Below are 24478 nucleotides of genomic sequence, written 5' to 3'. Positions count from 1 at the left end.
GTGATAAACTACAGTCTTACTCTATGGTAATACACTACAGTTTCACTCTACGGTAATAAACTACAGTCTTACTCTATGGTGGTAAACTACAGTCTTACGCTATGGTGATAAACTAGTCTTACTCTATGGTGATAAACTACAGTCTTACTCTACGGTAATAAACTACAGTCTTACTCTATGGTGATACACTACAGTCTTACTCTATGGTGATAAACTACAGTCTTATGCTATGGTGATAAACTACAGTCTTATGCTATGGTGATAAACTACAGTCTTACTCTATGGTGATAAACTACAGTCTTACTCTATGGTGGTAAACTACAGTCTTACTCTATGGTAATAAACTACTGAGAATAGACTACAGTCTTACTCTACGGTAATAAACTACAGTCTTACTCTATGGTGATAAACTACAGTCTTACTCTATGGTGATAAACTACAGTCTTACGCTATGGTGATAAACTACAGTCTTATGCTATGGTGATAAACTACAGTCTTACGCTATGGTGATAAACTACAGTCTTATGCTATGGTGATAAACTACAGTCTTATGCTATGGTGATGAACTACAGTCTTATGCTATGGTGATAAACTACAGTCTTGCTCTATGGTGATAAACTACAGTCTTACTCTATGGTGGTAAACTACAGTCTTATTCTATGGTGGTAAACTACAGTCTTACTCTATGGTGATAAACTACAGTCTTACTCTATGGTGATAAACTACAGTCTTACTCTATGGTGGTAAACTACAGTCTTACGCTATGGTGATAAACTAGTCTTACTCTATGGTGATAAACTACAGTCTTACTCTATGGTGATAAACTAGTCTTACTCTATGGTGGTAAACTACAGTCTTACTCTATGGTGATAAACTAGTCTTACTCTATGGTGGTAAACTACAGTCTTACTCTATGGTGATAAACTACAGTCTTACTCTATGGTGATAAACTACAGTCTTACTCTATGGTGGTAAACTACAGTCTTACGCTATGGTGATAAACTAGTCTTACTCTATGGTGATAAACTACAGTCTTACTCTATGGTAATACACTACAGTTTCACTCTACGGTAATAAACTACAGTCTTACTCTATGGTGGTAAACTACAGTCTTACTCTATGGTGATACACTACTGAGAATAAACTACAGTCTTACTCTATGGTAATACACTACTGAGAATAAACTACAGTCTTACTCTATGGTAATACACTACATTCTTAGTCTATGGTGATACATGACAGTCATACTCTATGGCACATATGTCAGAGTCAAGGCCCGCGGGCCACATCCGGCCCGCGAGAAGGTTTTTTACGGCCCCTGGGATGATCTTGATTTATTATTAGAACCGGCCCGCAGACCGCAGCAAGCCGGCAGCCCGCAGATCTTTTACACGCACCAATACTACATTTCCCACAATGCAACGGTGACGCACCGAGCAGTAGGCTGCTTCATTTCAATATTTATTGGCACAGCAGTCGTCAGCATCACAGTAAAATTTACTTTCAGATACCCATCAAAAATGGCAAAACGGAAGGTGGACACTGAGAACCGGGGGTTTCAAACAAGGTGGGAGTCGGAGTATATGTTCACGGAGGTAGCTGGAAAACCTGTGTGTCTTCTGTGTGGAGAAAGTGTGGCGGTACTGAAAGAGTATAATCTGAGACGACATTATGAAACGAAACACGCGGACAAAAACAAGAATATGGACATGGAACAAAGGCTACAAAAGGCTAGATTTTTGCACTTTATTTTATTGTATTTCAATCCAATTATATTTTAAAAATATTTCAGTTGAGTGGATGATAGAAAATTGCTATTATTGTTTTTTTCTTTGAAGTAAATTTAGCCCACTTTTGCTAAAATAGAAAATATAGGCTACTGATGGTGCCTTGAATACCGGTTTCTTTCATTTAATGTTCATGTTATGGGGATTTTTATATAAAGGAAATTTGTCTTTTGTGTCTGTTGAAAATTAAAGATTACTGACAGAGCCATAAGAAAATATTGCTTTATTTATCTGATCATATTGGAATATATTTGTTAGGTTTTCAGTAGGTTCAATTAGGTTCACTAGACTATATGCGTCATTTAAAAAATTTTCAATGAACATTCGAACAGTCCGGCCCTCGGCTTGTAGCTAAATTTTTTATTTGGCCCTCCGTCCATTTGACTTTGACACCCCTGCTCTATGGTAATAATCTACTGAGAATAAACCACAGTCTTACTCTACAGTATTAAACTACAGTCTTACTCTATGGTGATAAACTACAGTCTTACTCTATGGTGGTAAACTACAGTCTTACTCTATGGTGGTAAACTACAGTCTTACTCTATGGTAATAAACTACTGAGAATAGAATACAGTCTTACTCTACGGTAATAAACTACAGTCTTACTCTATGGTGATAAACTACAGTCTTACTCTATGGTGATAAACTACAGTCTTATGCTATGGTGATAAACTACAGTCTTACTCTATGGTGATAAACTACAGTCTTACTCTATGGTGGTAAACTACAGTCTTACTCTATGGTGATAAACTACAGTCTTACTCTATGGTGATAAACTACAGTCTTACTCTATGGTGATAAACTACAGTCTTACTCTATGGTGATAAACTACAGTCTTACTCTATGGTGATAAACTACAGTCTTACTCTATAGTGATAAACTACAGTCTTACTCTATGGTGGTAAACTACAGTCTTACTCTATGGTAATAAACTACTGAGAATAGATTACAGTCTTACTCTATGGTAATAAACTACAGTCTTACTCTATGGTGATAAACTACAGTCTTACTCTATGGTGATAAACTACAGTCTTACTCTATGGTGATAAACTACAGTCTTACGCTATGGTGATAAACTACAGTCTTATGCTATGGTGATAAACTACAGTCTTACGCTATGGTGATAAACTACAGTCTTACTCTATGGTGGTAAACTACAGTCTTACGCTATGGTGATAAACTAGTCTTACTCTATGGTGATACACTACTGAAAATAAACTACAGTCTTACTCTATGGTATTACACTACATTCTTAGTCTATGGTGATACATGACAGTCATACTCTATGGTAATAATCTACTGAGAATAAACCACAGTCTTACTCTACAGTATTAAACTACAGTCTTACTCTATGGTGATAAACTACAGTCTTACTCTATGGTGGTAAACTACAGTCTTATTCTATGGTGATAAACTACAGTCTTACTCTATGGTGGTAAACTACAGTCTTACTCTATGGTGATAAACTACAGTCTTACTCTATGGTAATAAACTACTGAGAATATACTACAGTCTTACTCTACGGTTATAAACTACAGTCTTACTCTATGGTAATAAACTACAGTCTTACTCTATGGTGATAAACTACAGTCTTACTCTATGGTAATAAACTACTGAGAATATACTACAGTCTTACTCTACGGTTATAAACTACAGTCTTACTCTATGGTAATAAACTACAGTCTTACTCTATGGTGATAAACTACAGTCTTACTCTATGGTGATAAACTACAGTCTTATGCTATGGTGATAAACTACAGTCTTATGCTATGGTGATAAACTACAGTCTTACTCTATGGTGATAAACTACAGTCTTACTCTACGGTAATAAACTACAGTCTTACTCTATGGTGATAAACTACAGTCTTATTCTATGGTGATAAACTACAGTCTTACTCTATGGTGATAAAATACAGTCTCACGCTATGGTGATGAACTACAGTCTTATGCTATGGTGATAAACTACAGTCTTACTCTATGGTGGTAAACTACAGTCTTACGCTATGGTGATAAACTAGTCTTACTCTATGGTGATACACTACAGTCTTAGTCTATGGTGATACATGACAGTCATACTCTATGGTAATAATCTACTGAGAATAAACCACAGTCTTACTCTACAGTATTAAACTACAGTCTTACTCTATGGTGATAAACTACAGTCTTATGCTATGGTGATAGACTACAGTCTTACTCTATGGTGATAAACTACAGTCTTACTCTATGGTGGTAAACTACAGTCTTATGCTATGGTGGTAAACTACAGTCTTACTCTATGGTAATACACTACAGTCGTACTCTATGGTAATACACTACAGTCTTACTCTATGGTAATAAACTACTGAATACTAATTTACTACTGAATAGCTATGTTCTCCTGTGTGTGTGTGTGTGTGTGTGTATGTGTGTGTTTTGTTTGTTATTCTGAACCCAGGAGCAATAATTTACCCCGTTGAGTAAACAGCTGCTTCCCAACAATTAATTTCACTTAAAGAGAGCAGTACTTGTATAAAGCATGCCCTGTTATTAATTTACCGGCTGACAGCCGTGGTATATCAGACATTATAACCTGGGTGCATAAGAACAGCCCTTAGTCATGGTATATTGGCCATATACCACATCCCCTCAGCCTTATTGGTTAATACTAGTCGTAATGTCATTTAGCTGCTCCTTATGGAATAACAAACAGGCAGAAGAGTGACTGATGGACGTCGATCCATGTCCTGAGGATGTCAGGAGATGACGTCACAACCGGTCACTAGGGGAAACGGTGAGCGCTATGACCAGCCTGGGCATTGTGGACGGGTTAGCAGATGGGTGTATATAATAATACCTCTGGATCAGAAGGTTGCGTATTTGATCACAGTGGTGGACACCATTATTATTTTTTTAAATACACTACCGTTCAAAAGTTTGGGGTCACTTAGAAATGTCCTTGTTTTTGAAAAAAAAATAATAATCCATTAAAATAGCATAAACATATAAAAAATATTGTGTAGACACTGTTAATGTTTGTAAATGACTATTGTAGCTAGAAACGGCAGATTTTTTATGGAATATCTACATAGGCGTACAGAGGCCCATTATCAGTTACCATCACTCCTGTGTTCCAATGGCACGTTGTCTTAGCTAATTCTAGTTTATCATATTTAAAGGCTAATTGATCATTAGAAAACCCTTTTGCAATTATGTTAGCACAGCTGAAAACTGTTGTCCTGATTAAAGAAGCAATAAAACTGGCCTTCTTTAGACTAGTTGAGTATCTGGAGCGTCAGCATTTGTGGGTTCGAATACAGGCTTAAAATGGCCAGAAACAAAGACCTTTCTTTTGAAACTCGTCAGTCTATTCTTGTTCTGAAAAATTAAGGCTATTCCTTTCGAGAAACTGCCAAGAAAATGAAGATCTCGTACAACGCTGTATACTACTCCCTTCACAGAATAGCACAAACTGGCACTAACCAGAATAGAAAGAGGAGTGGGAGGCCCCGGTGCACAACTGAGCAAGACGACAAGTATATTAGAGTGTCTAGTTTGAGAAACTCTCAGCTTCCTTAAAAAGTACCCGCAAAATATGGCTTTTTCTATGCAACTCTGCCTAGAAGGCCAGCATCCCGGAGTCGCCTCTTCACTGTTGACGTTGATACTGGTGTTTTGCGGGTACTATTTAATGAAGCTGCCAGTTGAGGACTTGTGAGGCGTCTGTTTCTCAAGCTAGACACTCTAATGCACTTGTCCTCTTGCTCAGTTGTGCACCGGGGCCTCCCACTCCTCTTTCTATTCTGGTCTAATTACATTAGTAACCAGTTTATAATAGCAATAAGGCACCTCTGGGGTTTGTGGTACAGTATATGGCACTCCGCGATGCGTCATGCATAAGAACAACCCTTAAATGTGGAGACACACACACAGCAGGGGACCAGCCATTTAGTCACACAGCAGGGGACCAGCCATTTAGTCACACAGCAGGGGACCAGTCAGTTAGTCACACAGCAGGGGACCAGCCATTTAGTCACACAGCAGGGGACCAGTCAGTTAGTCACACAGCAAGGGACCAGCCAGTTAGTCACACAGCAGGGGACCAGCCAGTTAGTCACACAGCAGGGGACCAGCCAGTTAGTCACACAGCAGGGGACCATCCAGTTAGTCACACAGCAGGGGACCATCCAGTTAGTCACACAGCAGGGGACCAGCCAGTTAGTCACACAGCAGGGGACCAGCCAGTTAGTCACACAGCAGGGGACCAGCCAGTTAGTCACACAGCAGGGGACCATCCAGTTAGTCACACAGCAGGGGAATAGTCAGTTAGTCACACAGCAGGGGACCAGCCAGTTAGTCACACAGCAGGGGACCATCCAGTTAGTCACACAGCAGGGGAACAGCCATTTAGTCACACAGCAGGGGAACAGCCATTTAGTCACACAGCAGGGGACCAGCCAGTTAGTCACACAGCAGGGGACCAGCCATTTAGTCACACAGCAGGGGACCAGCCAGTTAGTCACACAGCAGGGGACCATCCAGTTAGTCACACAGCAGGGGAATAGTCAGTTAGTCACACAGCAGGTGAAAAACCAGTTAGTCACACAGCATGGGACCAGCCAGTTAGTCACACAGCAGGGGAACAGCCATTTAGTCACACAGCAGGGGAACAGCCATTTAGTCACACAGCAGGGGACCAGCCAGTTAGTCACACAGCAGGGGACCAGCCATTTAGTCACACAGCAGGGGACCAGCCAGTTAGTCACACAGCAGGGGACCATCCAGTTAGTTACACAGCAGGGGAATAGTCAGTTAGTCACACAGCAGGTGAAAAACCAGTTAGTCACACAGCATGGGACCAGTCAGTTAGTCACACAGCAGGGGAACAGCCATTTAGTCACACAGTAGGTGAACAGCCATTTTTAGTCACACAGCAGGGGACCAGCCAGTTAGTCACACAGCAGGGGACCAGCCAGTTAGTCACACAGCAGGGGACCAGCCAGTTAGTCACACAGCAGGGGATCAGCCATTTAGTCACACAGCAGGGGAACAGTCAGTTAGTCACACAGCAGGGGAACAACCAGTTAATCACACAGCAGGGGAACAGTCAGTTAGTCACACAGCAGGGGAACAGCCAGTTAGTCACACAGCAGGGGAACAGTCAGTTAGTCACACAGCAGGGGAACAGCCAGTTAGTCACACAGCATTGGACCAGCCAGTTAGTCACACAGCAGGGGAACAGCCAGTTAGTCACACAGCAGGGGAACAGCCAGTTAGTCACACAGCAGGGGAACAGCCAGTTAGTCACACAGCAGGGGAACAGTCAGTTAGTCACACAGCAGGGGAACAGTCAGTTAGTCACACAGCAGGGGAACAGCCAGTTAGTCACACAGCAGGGGAACAGCCAGTTAGTCACACAGCAGGGGAACAGTCAGTTAGTCACACAGCAGGGGAACAGTCAGTTAGTCACACAGCAGGGGAACAGTCAGTTAGTCACACAGCAGGGGACCAGCCAGTTAGTCACACAGCAGGGAAACAACCAGTTAGTCACACAGCAGGGGAACAGCCAGTTAGTCACACAGCAGGGGACCAGCCAGTTAGTCACACAGCAAGTGAACAGCCAGTTAGTCACACAGCAGGTGACCAGCCAGTTAGTCACACAGCAGGGGAACAGCCAGTTAGTCACACAGCAGGGAACAGTCAGTTAGTCACACAGCAGGTGAACAGCCAGTTAGTCACACAGCAGGTGAACAGTCAGTTAGTCACACAGCAGGTGAACAGCCAGTTAGTCACACAGCAGGGGAACAGCCAGTTAGTCACACAGCATTGGACCAGCCAGTTAGTCACACAGCGGCGGACCAGTCAGTTAGTCACACAGCAGGGGAACAGTCAGTTAGTCACACAGCAGGGGAACAGACAGTTAGTCACACAGCAGGGGAACAGTCAGTTAGTCACACAGCAGGGGACCAGCCAGTTAGTCACACAGCATTGGACCAGCCAGTTAGTCACACAGCATTGGACCAGCCAGTTAGTCACACAGCAGGGGAACATCCAGTTAGTCACACAGTAGGTGAACAGCCAGTTAGTCACACAGCAGGGGCCCAGCCAGTTAGTCACACAGCAGGGGACCAGCCAGTTAGTCACACAGTAGGTGAACAGCCAGTTAGTCACACAGCAGGGGAACAGTCAGTTAGTCACACAGCAGGGGAACAGACAGTTAGTCACACAGCAGGGGAACAGACAGTTAGTCACACAGCAGGGGAACAACCAGTTAGTCACACAGCAGGGGAACAGCCAGTTAGTCACACAGCAGGGGCCCAGCCAGTTAGTCACACAGCAGGTGAACAGCCAGTTAGTCACACAGCAGGGGAACAGCCAGTTAGTCACACAGCAGGTGAACAGTCAGTTAGTCACACAGGAGGGGAACATTCAGTTAGTCACACAGCAGGGGACCAGCCAGTTAGTCACACAGCAGGGGAACAGCCAGTTAGTCACACAGCAGGGGACCAGTCAGTTAGTCACACAGCAGGGGAACAGTCAGTTAGTCACACAGCAGGTGAACAGCCAGTTAGTCACACAGCAGGTGAACAGCCAGTTAGTCAGAGTTAAAAAGCCCCACCTTAAATCTTCCTTCCTCTGAGCGGTGAGATATATCTCATAGATCTTTCCCCTGGGGATGGCCTCTGGAGGGATCAGCAGGCTGATGCCTAAACAACAACAACAGCAGAGAAGAAGAAGAATTAATCCTAACACAAAATACACCACCAGAGAAGAAGACTGCACCTCAGTGGCATACAATATGTGGCAGCATACAGTACATGTATAGAGAGAGAAAGAGAAAGAGAGAGAGAGAGAGAGAGAGAGAGAGACAGAGACAGAGACAGAGACAGAGACAGAGACAGAGACAGAGACAGAGAGAGAGACAGAGACAGAGACAGAGACAGAGACAGAGACAGAGACAGAGACAGAGACAGAGACAGAGAGAGAGAGAGAGAGAGAGAGAGACAGAGACAGAGACAGAGACAGAGACAGAGACAGAGACAGAGAGACAGAGAGAGACAGAGACAGAGACAGAGACAGAGACAGAGAGAGACAGAGAGACAGAGAGACAGAACGTGAGAGAGACAGAACGTGAGAGAGAGAGAGAGAGAGAGAGAGAGAGAGAGAGAGAGAGACAGAGACAGAGACAGAGACAGAGACAGAGACAGAGAGAGACAGAGACAGAGACAGAGACAGAGACAGAGACAGAGACAGAGACAGAGACAGAGAGAGAGACAGAGAGACAGAGAGACAGAGAGACAGAACGTGAGAGAGACAGAACGTGAGAGAGAGAGAGAGAGAGACAGAGAGAGAGAGAGAGAGAGAGAGACAGAGAGAGAGAGAGAGAGAGAGACAGAGAGAGAGACATAATGAGAGAGAGAGACAGAGAGAGAGAGAGAGAGACATAATGAGACAGAGAGACAGAGAGAGAGAGAGAGAGAGAGACATAAGGAGAGAGAGAGGTCATGAGCTCCTGAATTGTTCAGCATGTTTTTACAAAAATATTTAGGGTTGTATAAACCAGGACATATACAGGATACTACCCTCCACAACATAACCTTCACTATGTCACCAGGACATATACAGGATACTACCCTCCACAACATAACCTTCACTCCAAATCAATACGCCAACCTACAACCTGATTATGGACAACATTAAGTGGAAGGATTCTTACTACCAAGGATTCTTCCTGCCTAGGATTCTACTACTAAGGACTATCCAGCAAACTGTCTGACAAACCAGCAACCAGCAAAAGAAGCATAAACAGAAACCCCAAAATATCATCCAACCTGGAACTGAGTAAGAAATGTTCAGTCTGAAGCTACTTTAAAAACCTAGAATGAAAAGAACATTACAATAATCTCCAGATATTTAACTTCATAAAGACAGAAAATAAGTGTCTAACTTTTTTAATTGGCACTGAGGTATGAAGTGAGAGATGTGAAGCCCCTACGCCTAATAATGGCAGCAGAGTTCCTCCCCCACGCAAATGCAGAGGCCTCTTTCCCCCCCCCCCCCCCCCCCCCCCCCCCTGCTCCATGGCTTCCCCACCACAGTACAGTACCCCTTGGATATTAAAAATGACAAGGCACGGAAATAGTACAAAGAGAAGCTCCTCCTCATCGACAATCCAGAGACACTTTTTTGTTGTTGACTGCTAACAAGATGGGAACATCAGCAACCTAATCTTCCACACAGACCATCCCCGGGCATGGCACACAGCTATAAGAGAGAGGGTATTGGTGGAGGGTGTAAAAATCAGAAGAGTGTAAAACGAGGACCCTGAGACTCTGTCAAACTGTACAACAATAGAACAGTGGTGTTTCATGGCAGCGTCATACATTTCCAACAGGACTTCCACAGAATCGTATCGAGAAGCACGGCAGGAGAAGGTTTCTCTAGGTGACGACTCCCCCCAGCCCCAAAACGAGTCTGATCACACCTCTTCAAACTGTCCTGCAGACGAGGATAGTCCCCCCCCCCACCCCCCACCAGCACAGAACACACCCAGGGCCCACAACAACACTGCTCCTCTATTATTGAGAGAGATACATTCACCGAGCTGGAGAGCGACATGGTGGAGCTCAGAGAGCTAGTCCACACAACACAGACAGCACAGACACATAAAACAGACCAGCACAACACCACCCTACAGTACCCAGAGGACTGAAAGTGGAGAAAAACAGCTGTCTGAGAGAGCTGGCTGCACCACGGTCTGAGGAGAGAGAACTGAAGGGGGAGAGAGAGGAACACACAGCCCAGCGAACAGAGGAACACACAGCCCAGCTAACAGAGGAACACACAGCCCAGCTAACAGAGGAACACACAGCCCAGCTAACAGAGGAACACACAGCCCAGCTAACAGAGGAACACACAGCCCAGCTAACAGAGGAACACAGAGCAGCTAACAGAGAAACACACAGCCCAGCTAACAGAGGAACACACAGCCCAGCTAACAGAGGAACACACAGCCCAGCTAACAGAGGAACACACAGCCCAGCTAACAGAGGAACACACAGCCAAGCTAACAGAGGAACACACAGCCCAGCTAACAGAGGAACACACAGCCCAGCTAACAGAGGCACACACAGCCCAGCTAACAGAGGAACACACAGCCCAGCTAACAGAGGAACAAACAGCCCAGCTAACAGAGGAACACACAGCCCAGCTAACAGAGGAACACACAGCCCAGCGAACAGAGGAACACACAGCCCAGCTAACAGAGGAACACACAGCCCAGCTAACAGGGGAACACACAGCCCAGCTAACAGAGGAACACAGCCCAGCTAACAGCACTGCAGGAAGAGGTGAGAAAGCTGAGGTGTGACAATCAACCACTCATGAGAGAGCTAGCCACCCCCCCAGGGAAGCAGAACAGCCCACTTCAGACGTCTGTCCTGCTGTGGTCGAGAAGGCAGGATCCACCAACCCAGCAGACCCCCCCCCCCCTGTCAGCCCACCGGACAGCTCTCCTGACAACACATTGTGTAGAGTGGGTGTGGGAGTCAATGCTCCTCAAACGGGAAATACATTGATGAAAGGAAACTTTTTTCAAAACACCAAGTGGCTAAACTCTAGTGTCTGAACACCCGGCTCTGGAGCTGCTGTCTGAGGACCAACTAGAGTCACCCAGACACATAATAATACACACAGGCACAAACGACCTGAGAACACAGCACTCAAGGGAGTGATTGAAAAAGCTTCTTCCACTTTTCCCAATGCACAATTGGTTATTTCCACCCTGCTACCACGAAAATACTTTCCCCCTGCCACCATACAGCAGGTGAATGTTAGCATTTACTCATCAATCTACACACATTACCCCATAATGACATCACAATACCCCATAATGGCATCACAATAGCCCATAATGACATCACAATACCCCATAATGACATCACAATACCCCATAATGGCATCACAATAGCCCATAATGACATCACAATACCCCATAATGACAAAGCAAAAACAGGTTTTTAGAAATGTTTGCAAACTTATAATAAAACAACATTAGCGCTACAGCTATTTTCAGGTCTCTCCAGAGATGTTCGATCGGGTTCAAGTCTGGGCTCTGGCTGGGCCACTGAAGGACATTCAGAAACTTGTCCCAAAGCCACTCCTGCATTGTCTTGGCTGTGAGCGTAGGGTTGTTGTCCTGTTGGAAGGTGAACCTTCGCCCCAGTCTGAGGTCCTGCGTGCTCTGGAGCAGGTTTTCATCAAGGATCTCTGTACTTTGCTCCGTTCATCTTTCCCTCAATCCTGACTAGTCTCCCAGTCCCTGCGCTTAAAAAACATCCCCACAACATGATGCTGCCACCACCATGCTTCCCCGTACGGACGGTGCCAGGTTCCCTCCAGACGTGACGCTTGGCATTCAGACCAAAGAGTTCAATCTTGGTTTCATCAGACCAGAGAGTCTTGTTTCTAATGGTCTGAGAGTCTTTATGTGCCTTTTGGCAAACTCCAAGCAGGTTGTCATGTGCCTTTTACTGAGGAGTGACTTCCTTCTGGCCACTCTACCATAAATGCCTGATTGGTGGAGTGCTGCAGAGATGGTTGTCCTTCTGGAAGGTTCTACCATCTCCACAGAGGAACTCTGATGCTCTGTCAGAGTGACCATCGGTTTCTTGGTCACCTCCCTGACCAAGGCCCTTCTCCCCTGATTGCTCAGTTTGGCCGGGTGGCCAGCTCTAGGAAGAGTCTTGGTTGTTCCAAACGTCTTCCAGTTAAGAATGATGGAGGCCACTGTTCTTGGGGACCTTCAATGCTGCAGAAATGTTTTGGTACCCTTCCCCATGTCTGTGCCTCGGCACAATCCTGTCTCTGAGCTCTACCGACAATTCCTTTGACCTCATGGCTTGGTTATTGCTCTGACATGCACTGTCAAATATGGGACCTTATATAGACAGGTGTGCCTTTCCAAATCATGTCCAATCAATTGAATGTACCACAGGTGAAGTCCAATCAAGTTGTAGAAACATCTCAAGGATGATCAATGGAAACAGAATTCAATTTCCAGTCTCATAACAAAGGGTCTGAATACTTTTTAATTTTTAATAACCTAGCAAAATATTACGAAAACCTGTTTTTTGCATTGTCATTATGGGTTATTGAGTGTAGATTGATGAGTAAAAATGTTTTTTTTAAATAAATTTTAGATTAAGCCTGTAATGTAACAACATGTAGAAAAAGCCAAGTGGTCTGAATACTTTCCATATGCACTGTATATCAACACATTGGTTGAACTAGAACAGTCTGCAGCACCCGGCCTCACCCTCCTAGAATCTGAAGTCAAATGTCTACTGTTTGCTGATTGATCCAGTGCTTCTGTCCCCAACCAAGGAGGGCCTACAGCAGCACCTAGACCTGAGGCCCTGACAGTAAACCTCAGTAAGACAAACATAATGGTGTTCCAAGAAAGGTCCAGCTGCCAGGACCACAAATACACATTCCATCTAGACCCTATTGCCCTAGAGCACACACAAAAATATCCGTACCTCGGCCAAAACATCAGCACCACAGATAACTTACAAAAAGCTGTGAACGATCTGAGGAACAAGACAAGAAGGGCATTATACACCATCAAAGGAACATAAAATTTGACATCCCAATTAGGATCTGGCTAAAAATACTTGAATCGATTATAGAACCCATTGCCCTTTATGGAATTAGGCCGACACCCGCTAATGAGTGAGCATAGCCTTGCTATTGAGAAAGGCCATCGTAGGCAGACCTGGCTCTCAAGAGAAGACAGGCTAGGTGCACAATGCCCACAAAATGAGGTGGAAACTGAGCTGCACTTCCTAACCTCCTGCCCAATGTATGACCATATTAGAGACACATATTTTCCTCAGATAACACAGATCCACAAAGAATTAGAAAACAAATCCCATTTTGATAAACTCCCATATCTACTGGGTGAAATACCACAGTGTGCCATCACAGCAGCAAGATTTGTGACCTGTTGCCACAAGAAAAGGGCAACCAGTGAAGAACAAACACCATTGTAAATACAAACCATATTTATGTTTATTTATTTTCCCTTTGGTACTTTAACTATTTGCACATTGTTACAACACTGTATATAGATATAATATGACATGTGAAATGTCTCTATTTATTTGGAACTTTTGTTAGTGTAATGTTTAGTATTCATTTTTTTTGTTGTTAATTTCACATTTGTTTATTATCTATTTCACTTGCGTTGGCAATGTCAACATTTGTTTCCCATGCCAATAAAGCCATTTGAATTAAATTGAGTGAGAGAGAAAAAGGAGAGAGACAGACAGAAAGAGAGAGAGAGATAGAGAGAGAGTGTATGTGAGAGAGACAACATGTGTGTGAGAGAGAAAGCGAGAGAGTTAGAGAGTACGAGAAAAGAAAGGGAGAAGGACAGATCAATATCTCTCTCCAGATACTATCTCTGTCATCACCTATCATCTGATCTGGCCAACAGAAACACTAACCAACATGTTGTCATTTATATAACTACTGAATGATCTGGTCAACAGAAACACTGACCAACATGTTGTCACTTATATAACTACTGAATGATCTGGCCAACAGAAACACTGACCAACATGTTGTCACTTATATAACTACTGAATGATCTGGTCAACAGAAACACTGACCAACATGTTGTCATTTATATAACTACTGAATGATCTGGTCAACAGAAACACTGACCAACATGTTGTCATTTATATAACTACTGAATGATCTGGCCAACAGAAACACTGACCAACATGTTGTCACTTATATAACTACTGAATGATCTGGTCAACAGAAACACTGACCAACATGTTGTCATTTATATAACTACTGAATGATCTGGCCAACAGAAACACTAACCAACATGTTGTCATTTATATAACTACTGAATGATCTGGCCAACAGAAACACTAACCAACATGTTGTCATTTATATAACTACTGAATGATCTGGCCAACAGAAACACTAACCAACATGTTGTCATTTATATAACTACTGAATGATCTGGTCAACAGAAACACTGACCAACATGTTGTCACTTATATAACTACTGAATGATCTGGTCAACAGAAACACTGACCAACATGTTGTCACTTATATAACTAACTACTGAATGATCTGGTCAACAGAAACACTGACCAACATGTTGTCATTTATATAACTACTGAATGATCTGGCCAACAGAAACACTGACCAACATGTTGTCATTTATATAACTACTGAATGATCTGGTCAACAGAAACACTGACCAACATGTTGTCATTTATATAACTAACTACTGAATGATCTGGTCAACAGAAACACTGACCAACATGTTGTCATTTATATAACTAACTACTGAATGATCTGGCCAACAGAAACACTGACCAACATGTTGTCATTTATATAACTACTGAATGATCTGGTCAACAGAAACACTGACCAACATGTTGTCATTTATATAACTACTGAATGATCTGGTCAACAGAAACACTGACCAACATGTTGTCACTTATATAACTACTGAATGATCTGGCCAACAGAAACACTGACCAACATGTTGTCATTTATATAACTAACTACTGAATGATCTGGTCAACAGAAACACTAACCAACATGTTGTCATTTATATAACTACTGAATGATCTGGTCAACAGAAACACTGACCAACATGTTGTCATTTATATAACTACTGAATGATCTGGCCAACAGAAACACTGACCAACATGTTGTCACTTATACACTGCTCAAAAAAATAAAGGGAACACTTAAACAACACAATGTAACTCCAAGTCAATCACACTTCTGTGAAATCAAACTGTCCACTTAGGAAGCAACACTGATTGACAATAAATTTCACATGCTGTTGTGCAAATGGAATAGACAAAAGGTGGAAATTATAGGCAATTAGCAAGACACCCCCAAAAAAGGAGTGATTCTGCAGGTGGTGATCACAGACCACTTCTCAGTTCCTATGCTTCCTGGCTGATGTTTTGGTCACTTTTGAATGCTGGCGGTGCTCTCACTCTAGTGGTAGCATGAGACGGAGTCTACAACCCACACAAGTGGCTCAGGTAGTGCAGTTCATCCAGGATGGCACATCAATGCGAGCTGTGGCAAAAAGGTTTGCTGTGTCTGTCAGCGTAGTGTCCAGAGCATGGAGGCGCTACCAGGAGACAGGCCAGTACATCAGGAGACGTGGAGGAGGCCGTAGGAAGGCAACAACCCAGCAGCAGGACCGCTACCTCCGCCTTTGTGCAAGGAGGTGCACTGCCAGCGCCCTGCAAAATGACCTCCAGCAGGCCACAAATGTGCATGTGTCTGCTCAAACGGTCAGAAACAGACTCCATGAGGGTGGTATGAGGGCCCGACGTCCACAGGTGGGGGTTGTGCTTACAGCTCAACACCGTGCAGGACGTTTGGCATTTGCCAGAGAACACCAAGATTGGCAAATTCGCCACTGGCGCCCTGTGCTCTTCACAGATGAAAGCAGGTTCACACTGAGCACATGAGCACATGTGACAGACGTGACAGAGTCTGGAGACGCCGTGGAGAACGTTCTGCTGCCTGCAACATCCTCCAGCATGACCGGTTTGGCGATGGGTCAGTCATGGTGTGGGGTGGCATTTCTTTGTGGGGCCGCACAGCCCTCCATGTGCTCGCCAGAGGTAGCCTGACTGCCAATAGGTACCGAGATGAGATCCTCAGACCCCTTGTGAGACCATATGCTGACACATGCACATTTGTGGCCCGCTGATCCTCAACACTGGGTGCGTTCTGAGCCCTCTCCTGTACTCCCTGTTCACCCACGACTGCGTGGCCATGCACGCCTCCAACTCAATCATCAAGTTTGCGGACGACACTACAGTGGTAGGCTTGATTACCAACAACAACGAGACGGCCTACAGGGAGGAGGTGAGGGCCCTCGGAGTGTGGTGTCAGGAAAATAACCTCACACTCAACGTCAACAAAACAAAGGAGATGATTGTGGACTTCAGGAAACAGCAGAGGGAGCACCCCCCTATCCACATCGACGGGACAGTAGTGGAGAGGGTAGTACGTTTTAAGTTCCTCTGCGTACACATCACGGACAAACTGAATTGGTCCACCCACACAGACAGCGTGGTGAAGAAGGCGCAGCAGCGCCTCTTCAACCTCAGGAGGCTGAAGAAATTCGGCTTGTCACCAAAAGCACTCACAAACTTCTACAGATGCACAATCGAGAGCATCATGTCGGGCTGTATCACCGCCTGGTACGGCAACCGCTCCGCCCACAACCGTAAGGCTCTCCAGAGGGTAGTGAGGTCTGCACAACGCATCACCGGGGCAAACTACCTGCCCTCCAGGACACCTACACCACCCGATATCACAGGAAGGCCATAAAGATCATCAAGGACAACAACCACCCGAGCCACTGCCTGTTCACCCCGCTATCATCCAGAAGGCGAGGTCAGTACAGGTGCATCAAAGCTGGGACCGAGAGACTGATAAACAGCTTCTATCTCAAGGCCATCAGACTGTTAAACAGCCACCACTAACATTTAGTGGCCGCTGCCAACATACTGACTCAACTCCAGCCACTTTAATAATGGGAATTGATGGAAATTTATGTAAAAATGTATCACTAGCCACTTTAAACAATGCCACTTAATATAATGTTTACATACCCTACATTACTCATCTCAAATGTATATGTATATACTGTGTATAAGGTAGTAGTTGTGGAATTGTTAGGTTAGATTACTTGTTGGTTATTACTGCATTGTCGGAACTAGAAGCACAAGCATTTCGCTACATTAACATCTGCTAACCATGTGTATGTGACAAATACAATTTGATTTGATTTGATTTGATATAGGGAAGGAACCAAAGGGAGGGACATATATAGGGAAGGAACCAAAAGGAGTGACATATATAGGGAAGGAACCAAAAGGAGTGACATATATAGGGAAGGAACCAAAGGGAGTGACATATATAGGGAAGGAACCAAAGGGAGTGACATATATAGGGAAGGAACCAAAAGGAGTGACATATATAGGGAAGGAACCAAAGGGAGTGATATATTTAGGGAAGGAACCAAAGGGAGTGACATATATAGGGAAGGAACCAAAAGGAGTGACATATATAGGGAAGGAACCAAAGGGAGTGACATATATAGGGAAAGAACCAAAAGTAGTGACATATAGGGCAGGTAATCAGGGAAGTTATGGAGTCCAGGTGAGTCTGACGATGCGCAGGTAACCGAACTAGCAGCCTGGTGACCCAGAGGCCAGAGAGGGAGCACACGTGACAGCCACACAGACTCACACAGAGCCACTGCCATGATGATGTTACATTTTTTTTTTTTTTTTTTTCTTCAAATATATACTTTTTCTAAAAATAATCTATGAAATAATCAATCAGCTGTTACCTGTGTTGGGGATGGTGAGTCTACCCCCCAGGAAGTTGAATGTCCCATACGAGGTGTTAGCCACGTCCCGCGGCAACGTCTTGAAGTACGTCTGATTGGACAGCCGAGTCATAAACTCAGCAGGGTCAGAGGTTATCTTCCCGTTGTGTAAGGTGTGGTGCGACCCGTTGGGTAAGGGGTCCAGGAGCGGACCGTTGGTCATTGAGAACTTAGCGGTGCCGTCGTGACGTGAACGCAGGGTTCCTTGGTAGCTGGTAGTGGTGGTGGTGAGGTCAGGCTGGATGGTAAGCAGATGGGAGTTCTCTATTGGAATGAAACAGATCAGAGGTGTGAACACGGTGCTCCCAACGGACATACAGACCCTGAGAGCACAACAGAAAAAAAAAGTTATCTTTAACACACACACACACACACACCCACACACACACACAGACACCGTCACATCACAGGAATTCAGATAATCTACTGCTTTCAAAGCTCAACAATACACACGCACACACCAGCACACACACACACACACACAAACACACAAACACCCACAGACAGGGAGAGAAAAAAAAGAGAGAGAAAAATAAACAAACTCAGAAATAGAAGCACACAAACACAGCAGAATTCCATTATAATTCAGTCGATTCTCTGTCTGTCTGTCTGTCTGTCTGTCTGTCTGTCTGTCTGTCTGTCTGTCTGTCTGTCTGTCTGTCTGTCTGTCTGTCTGTCTGTCTGTCTGTCTGTCTGTCTGTCTGTCTGTCTGTCTGTCTGTCTGTCTGTCTGTCTGTCTGTCTGTCTGTCTGTCTGTCTGTCTCTCTCTCTCTCTCTCTCTCTCTCTCTCTCTCTCTCTCTCTCTCTCTCTCTCTCTCTCTCTCTCTCTCTCTCTCTCTCTCTCTCTGCTCTCTGCTCTCTGCTCTCTGCTCTCTTTCTGTCTCTCTCTCTCTCTGCTCTCTGCTCTCTGCTCTCTTTCTGTCTCTCTCTGTCTCTCTCTGTCTCTCTCTGTGTCTCTCTGTCTCTCTCCTCTCTCTTTCTTTCTTTCTTTCTTTCTTTCTTTCTTTCTTTCTTTCTTTCTTTCTTTTCAGCAACAATCAATTCCAGCCAGAACTCAGAGAGAGACTCTGAGGAGATTTAGCAGACAGAGTTTAGAAAGGATTCCATGGTGAGTCAGAGGAGAGGAGCAACAAGCCAACAGACACAGACAGACACACACAGACACACAGACACACAGACACACAGACACACAGACATACACACAGACACACATACAGACAGACACACACACACAGACACACAGACAGACAGACACACACACGCACACACAGACAGACACACACAGGCAGACACACACAGACAGACACAGACAGACACACACAGACAGACACACACAGACAGACACACATACGCACACACAGACAGACACACACAGACAGACAGACACACACAGACAGACACACACACACAGACAGACAGACACACAAACACACACACACAGACAGACACACACGCACACAGCCACGAGCAAAAAACAACACAACAATAACAGCATTACAAAAAATGCTGAATAGATGAGTAAGGTGAGACTAGGTAACACAAGGGACAGTAGACGAGTATGGTGAGACTAGGTAACACAAGGGACAGTAGACAAGTAGGGTGAGACTAGTTAACACAAGGGACAGTAGACAAGTAGGGTGAGACTAGTTAACACAAGGGACAGTAGATGAGTATGGTGAGACTAGGTAACACAAGGGACAGTAGACAAGTAGGGTGAGACTAGTTAACACAAGGGACAGTAGACGAGTAGGGTGAGACTAGTTAACACAAGGGACAGTAGACGAGTAGGGTGAGACTAGGTAACACAAGGGACAGTAGACAAGTAGGGTGAGACTAGGTAACACAAGGGACAGTAGACGAGTATGGTGAGACTAGGTAACACAAGGGACAATAGATGAGTATGGTGAGACTAGGTAACACAAGGGACAGTAGACGAGTAGGGTGAGACTAGGTAACACAAGGGACAGTAGATGAGTAGGGTGAGACTAGTTAACACAAGGGACAGTAGATGAGTATGGTGAGACTAGGTAACACAAGGGACAGTAGATGAGTAGGGTGAGACTAGGTAACACAAGGGACAGTAGATGAGTATGGTGAGACTAGGTAACACAAGGGACAGTAGACAAGTAGGGTGAGACTAGTTAACACAAGGGACAGTAGACGAGTAGGGTGAGACTAGTTAACACAAGGGACAGTAGACGAGTAGGGTGAGACTAGGTAACACAAGGGACAGTAGACAAGTAGGGTGAGACTAGGTAACACAAGGGACAGTAGACGAGTATGGTGAGACTAGGTAACACAAGGGACAATAGATGAGTATGGTGAGACTAGGTAACACAAGGGACAGTAGACGAGTAGGGTGAGACTAGGTAACACAAGGGACAGTAGACGAGTAGGGTGAGACTAGTTAACACAAGGGACAGTAGATGAGTATGGTGAGACTAGTTAACACAAGGGACAGTAGATGAGTATGGTGAGACTAGTTAACACAAGGGACAGTAGACGAGTAGGGTGAGACTAGTTAACACAAGGGACAGTAGACGAGTAGGGTGAGACTAGGTAACACAAGGGACAGTAGACAAGTAGGGTGAGACTAGTTAACACAAGGGACAGTAGACGAGTAGGGTGAGACTAGGTAACACAAGGGACAGTAGACAAGTAGGGTGAGACTAGTTAACACAAGGGACAGTAGACGAGTAGGGTGAGACTAGTTAACACAAGGGACAGTAGACGAGTAGGGTGAGACTAGGTAACACAAGGGACAGTAGACAAGTAGGGTGAGACTAGGTAACACAAGGGACAGTAGACGAGTATGGTGAGACTAGATAACACAAAGTACACAGTGGGTATATGGGTTGGATAACGGACAGGCTGACAGATTGACGGAGGGATGTAAGGACGGAGGGAAGGGTAGAACATAAAACAAAGAGTATTATCCTACTGCTGCGAGGACAAGGGCCGGGGCGGGGGCCGGGGGGGTGGGGGGCCCGGTGCCGAGGGATCCACACACCTGGCTTGCTAGGCTTGATGCCCATGGGCTGGAAGCCCGTGGTCAAGATGGACGAGTCCGCTACGTCAGCGTCCAGACCTTCCTTCTTACGGCGGTAGACCAGGACCACCACGATGAGTATGAGGGTCAGACAGAGAGCTACGGCTACAATACCCACATAAAGGGCTACATCCTCAACTCCATTGGCAGCTAGAGAGAGAGAGAGAGAGAGAGAGAGAGAGAGAGAGAGGGAGAAGGAGAGGGAGAGAGAGGGGGAGGGGGGAGAGAGAGTGAGAGTGGGAGAGAGAGAGAGAGAGAGGGAGAGAGAGAGAGAGGGGGGAGAGGGAGAGAGAGAGAGAGAGAGAGAGAGAGAGGGGGGGGGAGGGAGAGAGGGAGAGAGGGAGAGGGAGAGAGGGAGAGAGGGAGAGAGGGAGAGAGAGGGAGGAGGGAGAGGGAGAGGGAGAGAGAGGGAGGGGGGAGAAAGAGAGAGATATATAGAGAGAGAGGTATATGGGGGAGGGGGAGAGTGAGGGAGAGAGAGGGAGGGAGATGGAAGGAGGGAGATGTAGAGAGAGAGGGAGAGACAGGGAGGGGGAGAGAGAGATAGAGAGATGGAGAGTGAGGGAGGGGGAGAGAGAGGGAGGGGGAGAGAGAGATAGAGAGAGGGAGAGTGAGGGAGGGGGAGAGAGAGGGAGGGGAGAGAGAGATGGAGAGAGGGAGGGGGAGAGAAAGAGAGAGAGAGAGAGAGGGAGAGAGAGAGAGAGAGAGAGACAATCAAAATCCATTGGACTCCCCAATTACTGACCAGGAGCTCTATAAGAAACTTCAGGCTCTCAAATTTAAAAAAGCATGCGGACCTGATGGCATCCTAAATGAGATGCTCAAACTCACTAGTGCAACATTTGGCTATATTAAAACTGTTTAATTTGATCCTGAGTGTAGGTTATTTCCCTGACATCTGGAATCAAGGACTCATAACCCCAATCTTTAAAAACGGAGACAAATTTGACCCTAACAATTACAGAGGCATTTGTGTGAACAGTAACCTGTGGAAGGTTTTCTGTAGTATTATAAATGTAAGAGTTCTAAACTTCCTTAATAAGCACAAAGTCTTGAGTAAAAACCAACTTGGATTTATACCAAAACATCGCACAACTGATCATATTTACACCCTACACACCCTGATAGATAAACATGTCCACCAAAATAATACCAAAATATACGCTTGCTTTATCGACTTCCAAAAATAATTTGATCATTTGGCATACAGGACTGGTCTACAAAGCTATTGAAAGTGATGTAGGGGGTAAAACATATGACGTAATTAAATCAATGTATACTGGCAATACGTGCAGCATTAAAATTGGCAAGAAAATAACAGAATTCTTTAACCAGGGGCGGGTTAAATGCCTACTCTTCGCAGAGAAGTTAAATGCCTACTCTTCGCAGATGATCTATGCCTGCTGTCACCTACAGCACATGGCCTACAGCAGAGTCTGGACCTGCTAGAGCAGTACTGCCAGACCTGGGCCCTGGCAGTAAACCCCAAAAAGACTAAAATAATGATTTTCCAGAGCGCATTCTACGCCATTAAAAATCAAATTCAAATTGAAATACATATTAAAATGTGGCTAAAACTAATTGAATTTGTCATTGAACCAATTGCACTTTATGGCAGCGAGGTGTGGGGTCCACTTGTAAAACAAGATTTCATCAAATGGGACAAACACCCCATTGAAACCCTGCATGCAGAGTTCTGTAAGATTATCCTACATGTCCAGAGGAAAACTACAAACAATGCACACAGGGCAGAATTAGGCCAATATCCACCAATAATAAAACTCAAAAAAGAGCAATTAAGTTTTGGAAACATCTGAAATACAGTGACCCCCTCTCATATCATTACCAAGCCCTGCAAGCCAAGAGCTGAGCAAAGAAAAGCGTCCCCTCATCCAGCTGGTACTTAGTCAACAAACCTGTTCTACTAACACACTGAAGCCTCAGGACCAGAACATCCAATCAATCAGAATAAACCAAATTACAACACAGTCAAAACAAAACTTCATTGCTTATTGGGAAACACAAACACAAAGCAAAATGCAGTGCTATCTGGCCCTAAATCGACAGTACACCGTGGCTAAATATTTGACCATGGTTACTGATCAAAACCTTAGAAAAACCTTGACAAAGTACAGGCTCAGTGAGCACAGCCTTGCCATTGAGAAGGGTAGACACAGGAAAACCTGGCTCCCTGTAGAGGAAAGGCTGTGCAACCACTGCACAACAGCAGAACCTGACACAGAGCTGCATTTCCTGACAAAATGTTAAAAATGTAAAACAATTACAGAGTGTCATTTCCCCAAATTTGAAACCCTTATTCAAGGTTTCAAAGACCTCTCTGATGAGGATAGGCTACCCGTCCTGTTAGGGGAGGACGCAGAGAGCTGTGGGTTGGCAGCGCACTACATTGCTGCCTGCCATAAGTTGAGGTACAGTGTCTGACAGACCAACCAACCTGCACATGTCCTCTACTGTATGTTTATTGTTATTGTTGAATGTATGGTTATTTTGACCCTTGGTTATTGTTGTTACTGTTGTCCCGTTGACAATTTTGATTCTCATTTTTATTTTTTTATATTGTAAATATCCAAAATAAGCTTTGGCAATATGTACATTGTTACGTCATGCCAATAAAGCAAATTGAATATAATTGAATTGAGAAAGAGAGAGAGATATAGAGAGAGGGGGGAGAGGAGAGATATAAAAAAAGTAATTGTCATAATCTACCCTGGTAGTTAGAACTCTGTTCCCATCTGATCCTCAACCAGTTAGAACTCTGTTCCCATCTGATCCTCAACCAGTTATAACTCTGTTCCCATCTGATCCTCCAACCAGTTAGAACTCTGTTCCCATCTGATCCTCCAACCAGTTAGAACTCTGTTCCCATCTGATCCTCAACCAGTTAGAACTCTGTTCCCATCTGATCCTCCAACCAGTTAGAACTCTGTTCCCATCTGATCCTCAACCAGTTAGAACTCTGTTCCCATCTGATCCTCCAACCAGTTAGAACTCTGTTCCCATCTGATCCTCAACCAGTTAGAACTCTGTTCCCATCTGATCCTCAACCAGTTAGAACTCTGTTCCCATCTGATCCTCAACCAGTTAGAACTCTGTTCCCATCTGATCCTCCAACCAGTTAGAACTCTGTTCCCATCTGATCCTCAACCAGTTAGAACTCTGTTCCCATCTGATCCTCAACCA

The 24478-nt window shown here is 44.6% G+C and overlaps 1 protein-coding gene across 1 annotated transcript in view; it reads right to left on the bottom strand.

Moving 5' to 3' along the window:
* unc5a (unc-5 netrin receptor A) overlaps positions 1 to 24478 on the bottom strand; it is a gene marked incomplete at its 3' end in the record, with an annotated part of 180109 nt that overhangs the window by 102833 nt on the left and 52798 nt on the right. Inside the window, exons 4-6 of the mRNA XM_038984141.1 lie at positions 21170 to 21427; positions 18190 to 18492; positions 8386 to 8473 (exon numbers count right to left, since the gene is read on the bottom strand). Of these exons, the coding sequence (XP_038840069.1) occupies positions 8386 to 8473; positions 18190 to 18492; positions 21170 to 21427 (649 nt within the window). The remainder of the gene's footprint in view (positions 1 to 8385; positions 8474 to 18189; positions 18493 to 21169; positions 21428 to 24478) is intronic.

Source organism: Salvelinus namaycush, unplaced genomic scaffold (assembly GCF_016432855.1).
Source record: "Salvelinus namaycush isolate Seneca unplaced genomic scaffold, SaNama_1.0 Scaffold216, whole genome shotgun sequence".
Lineage (NCBI taxonomy): Eukaryota > Metazoa > Chordata > Actinopteri > Salmoniformes > Salmonidae > Salvelinus > Salvelinus namaycush.
This window is presented reverse-complemented; position numbering and strand designations above follow the sequence as displayed.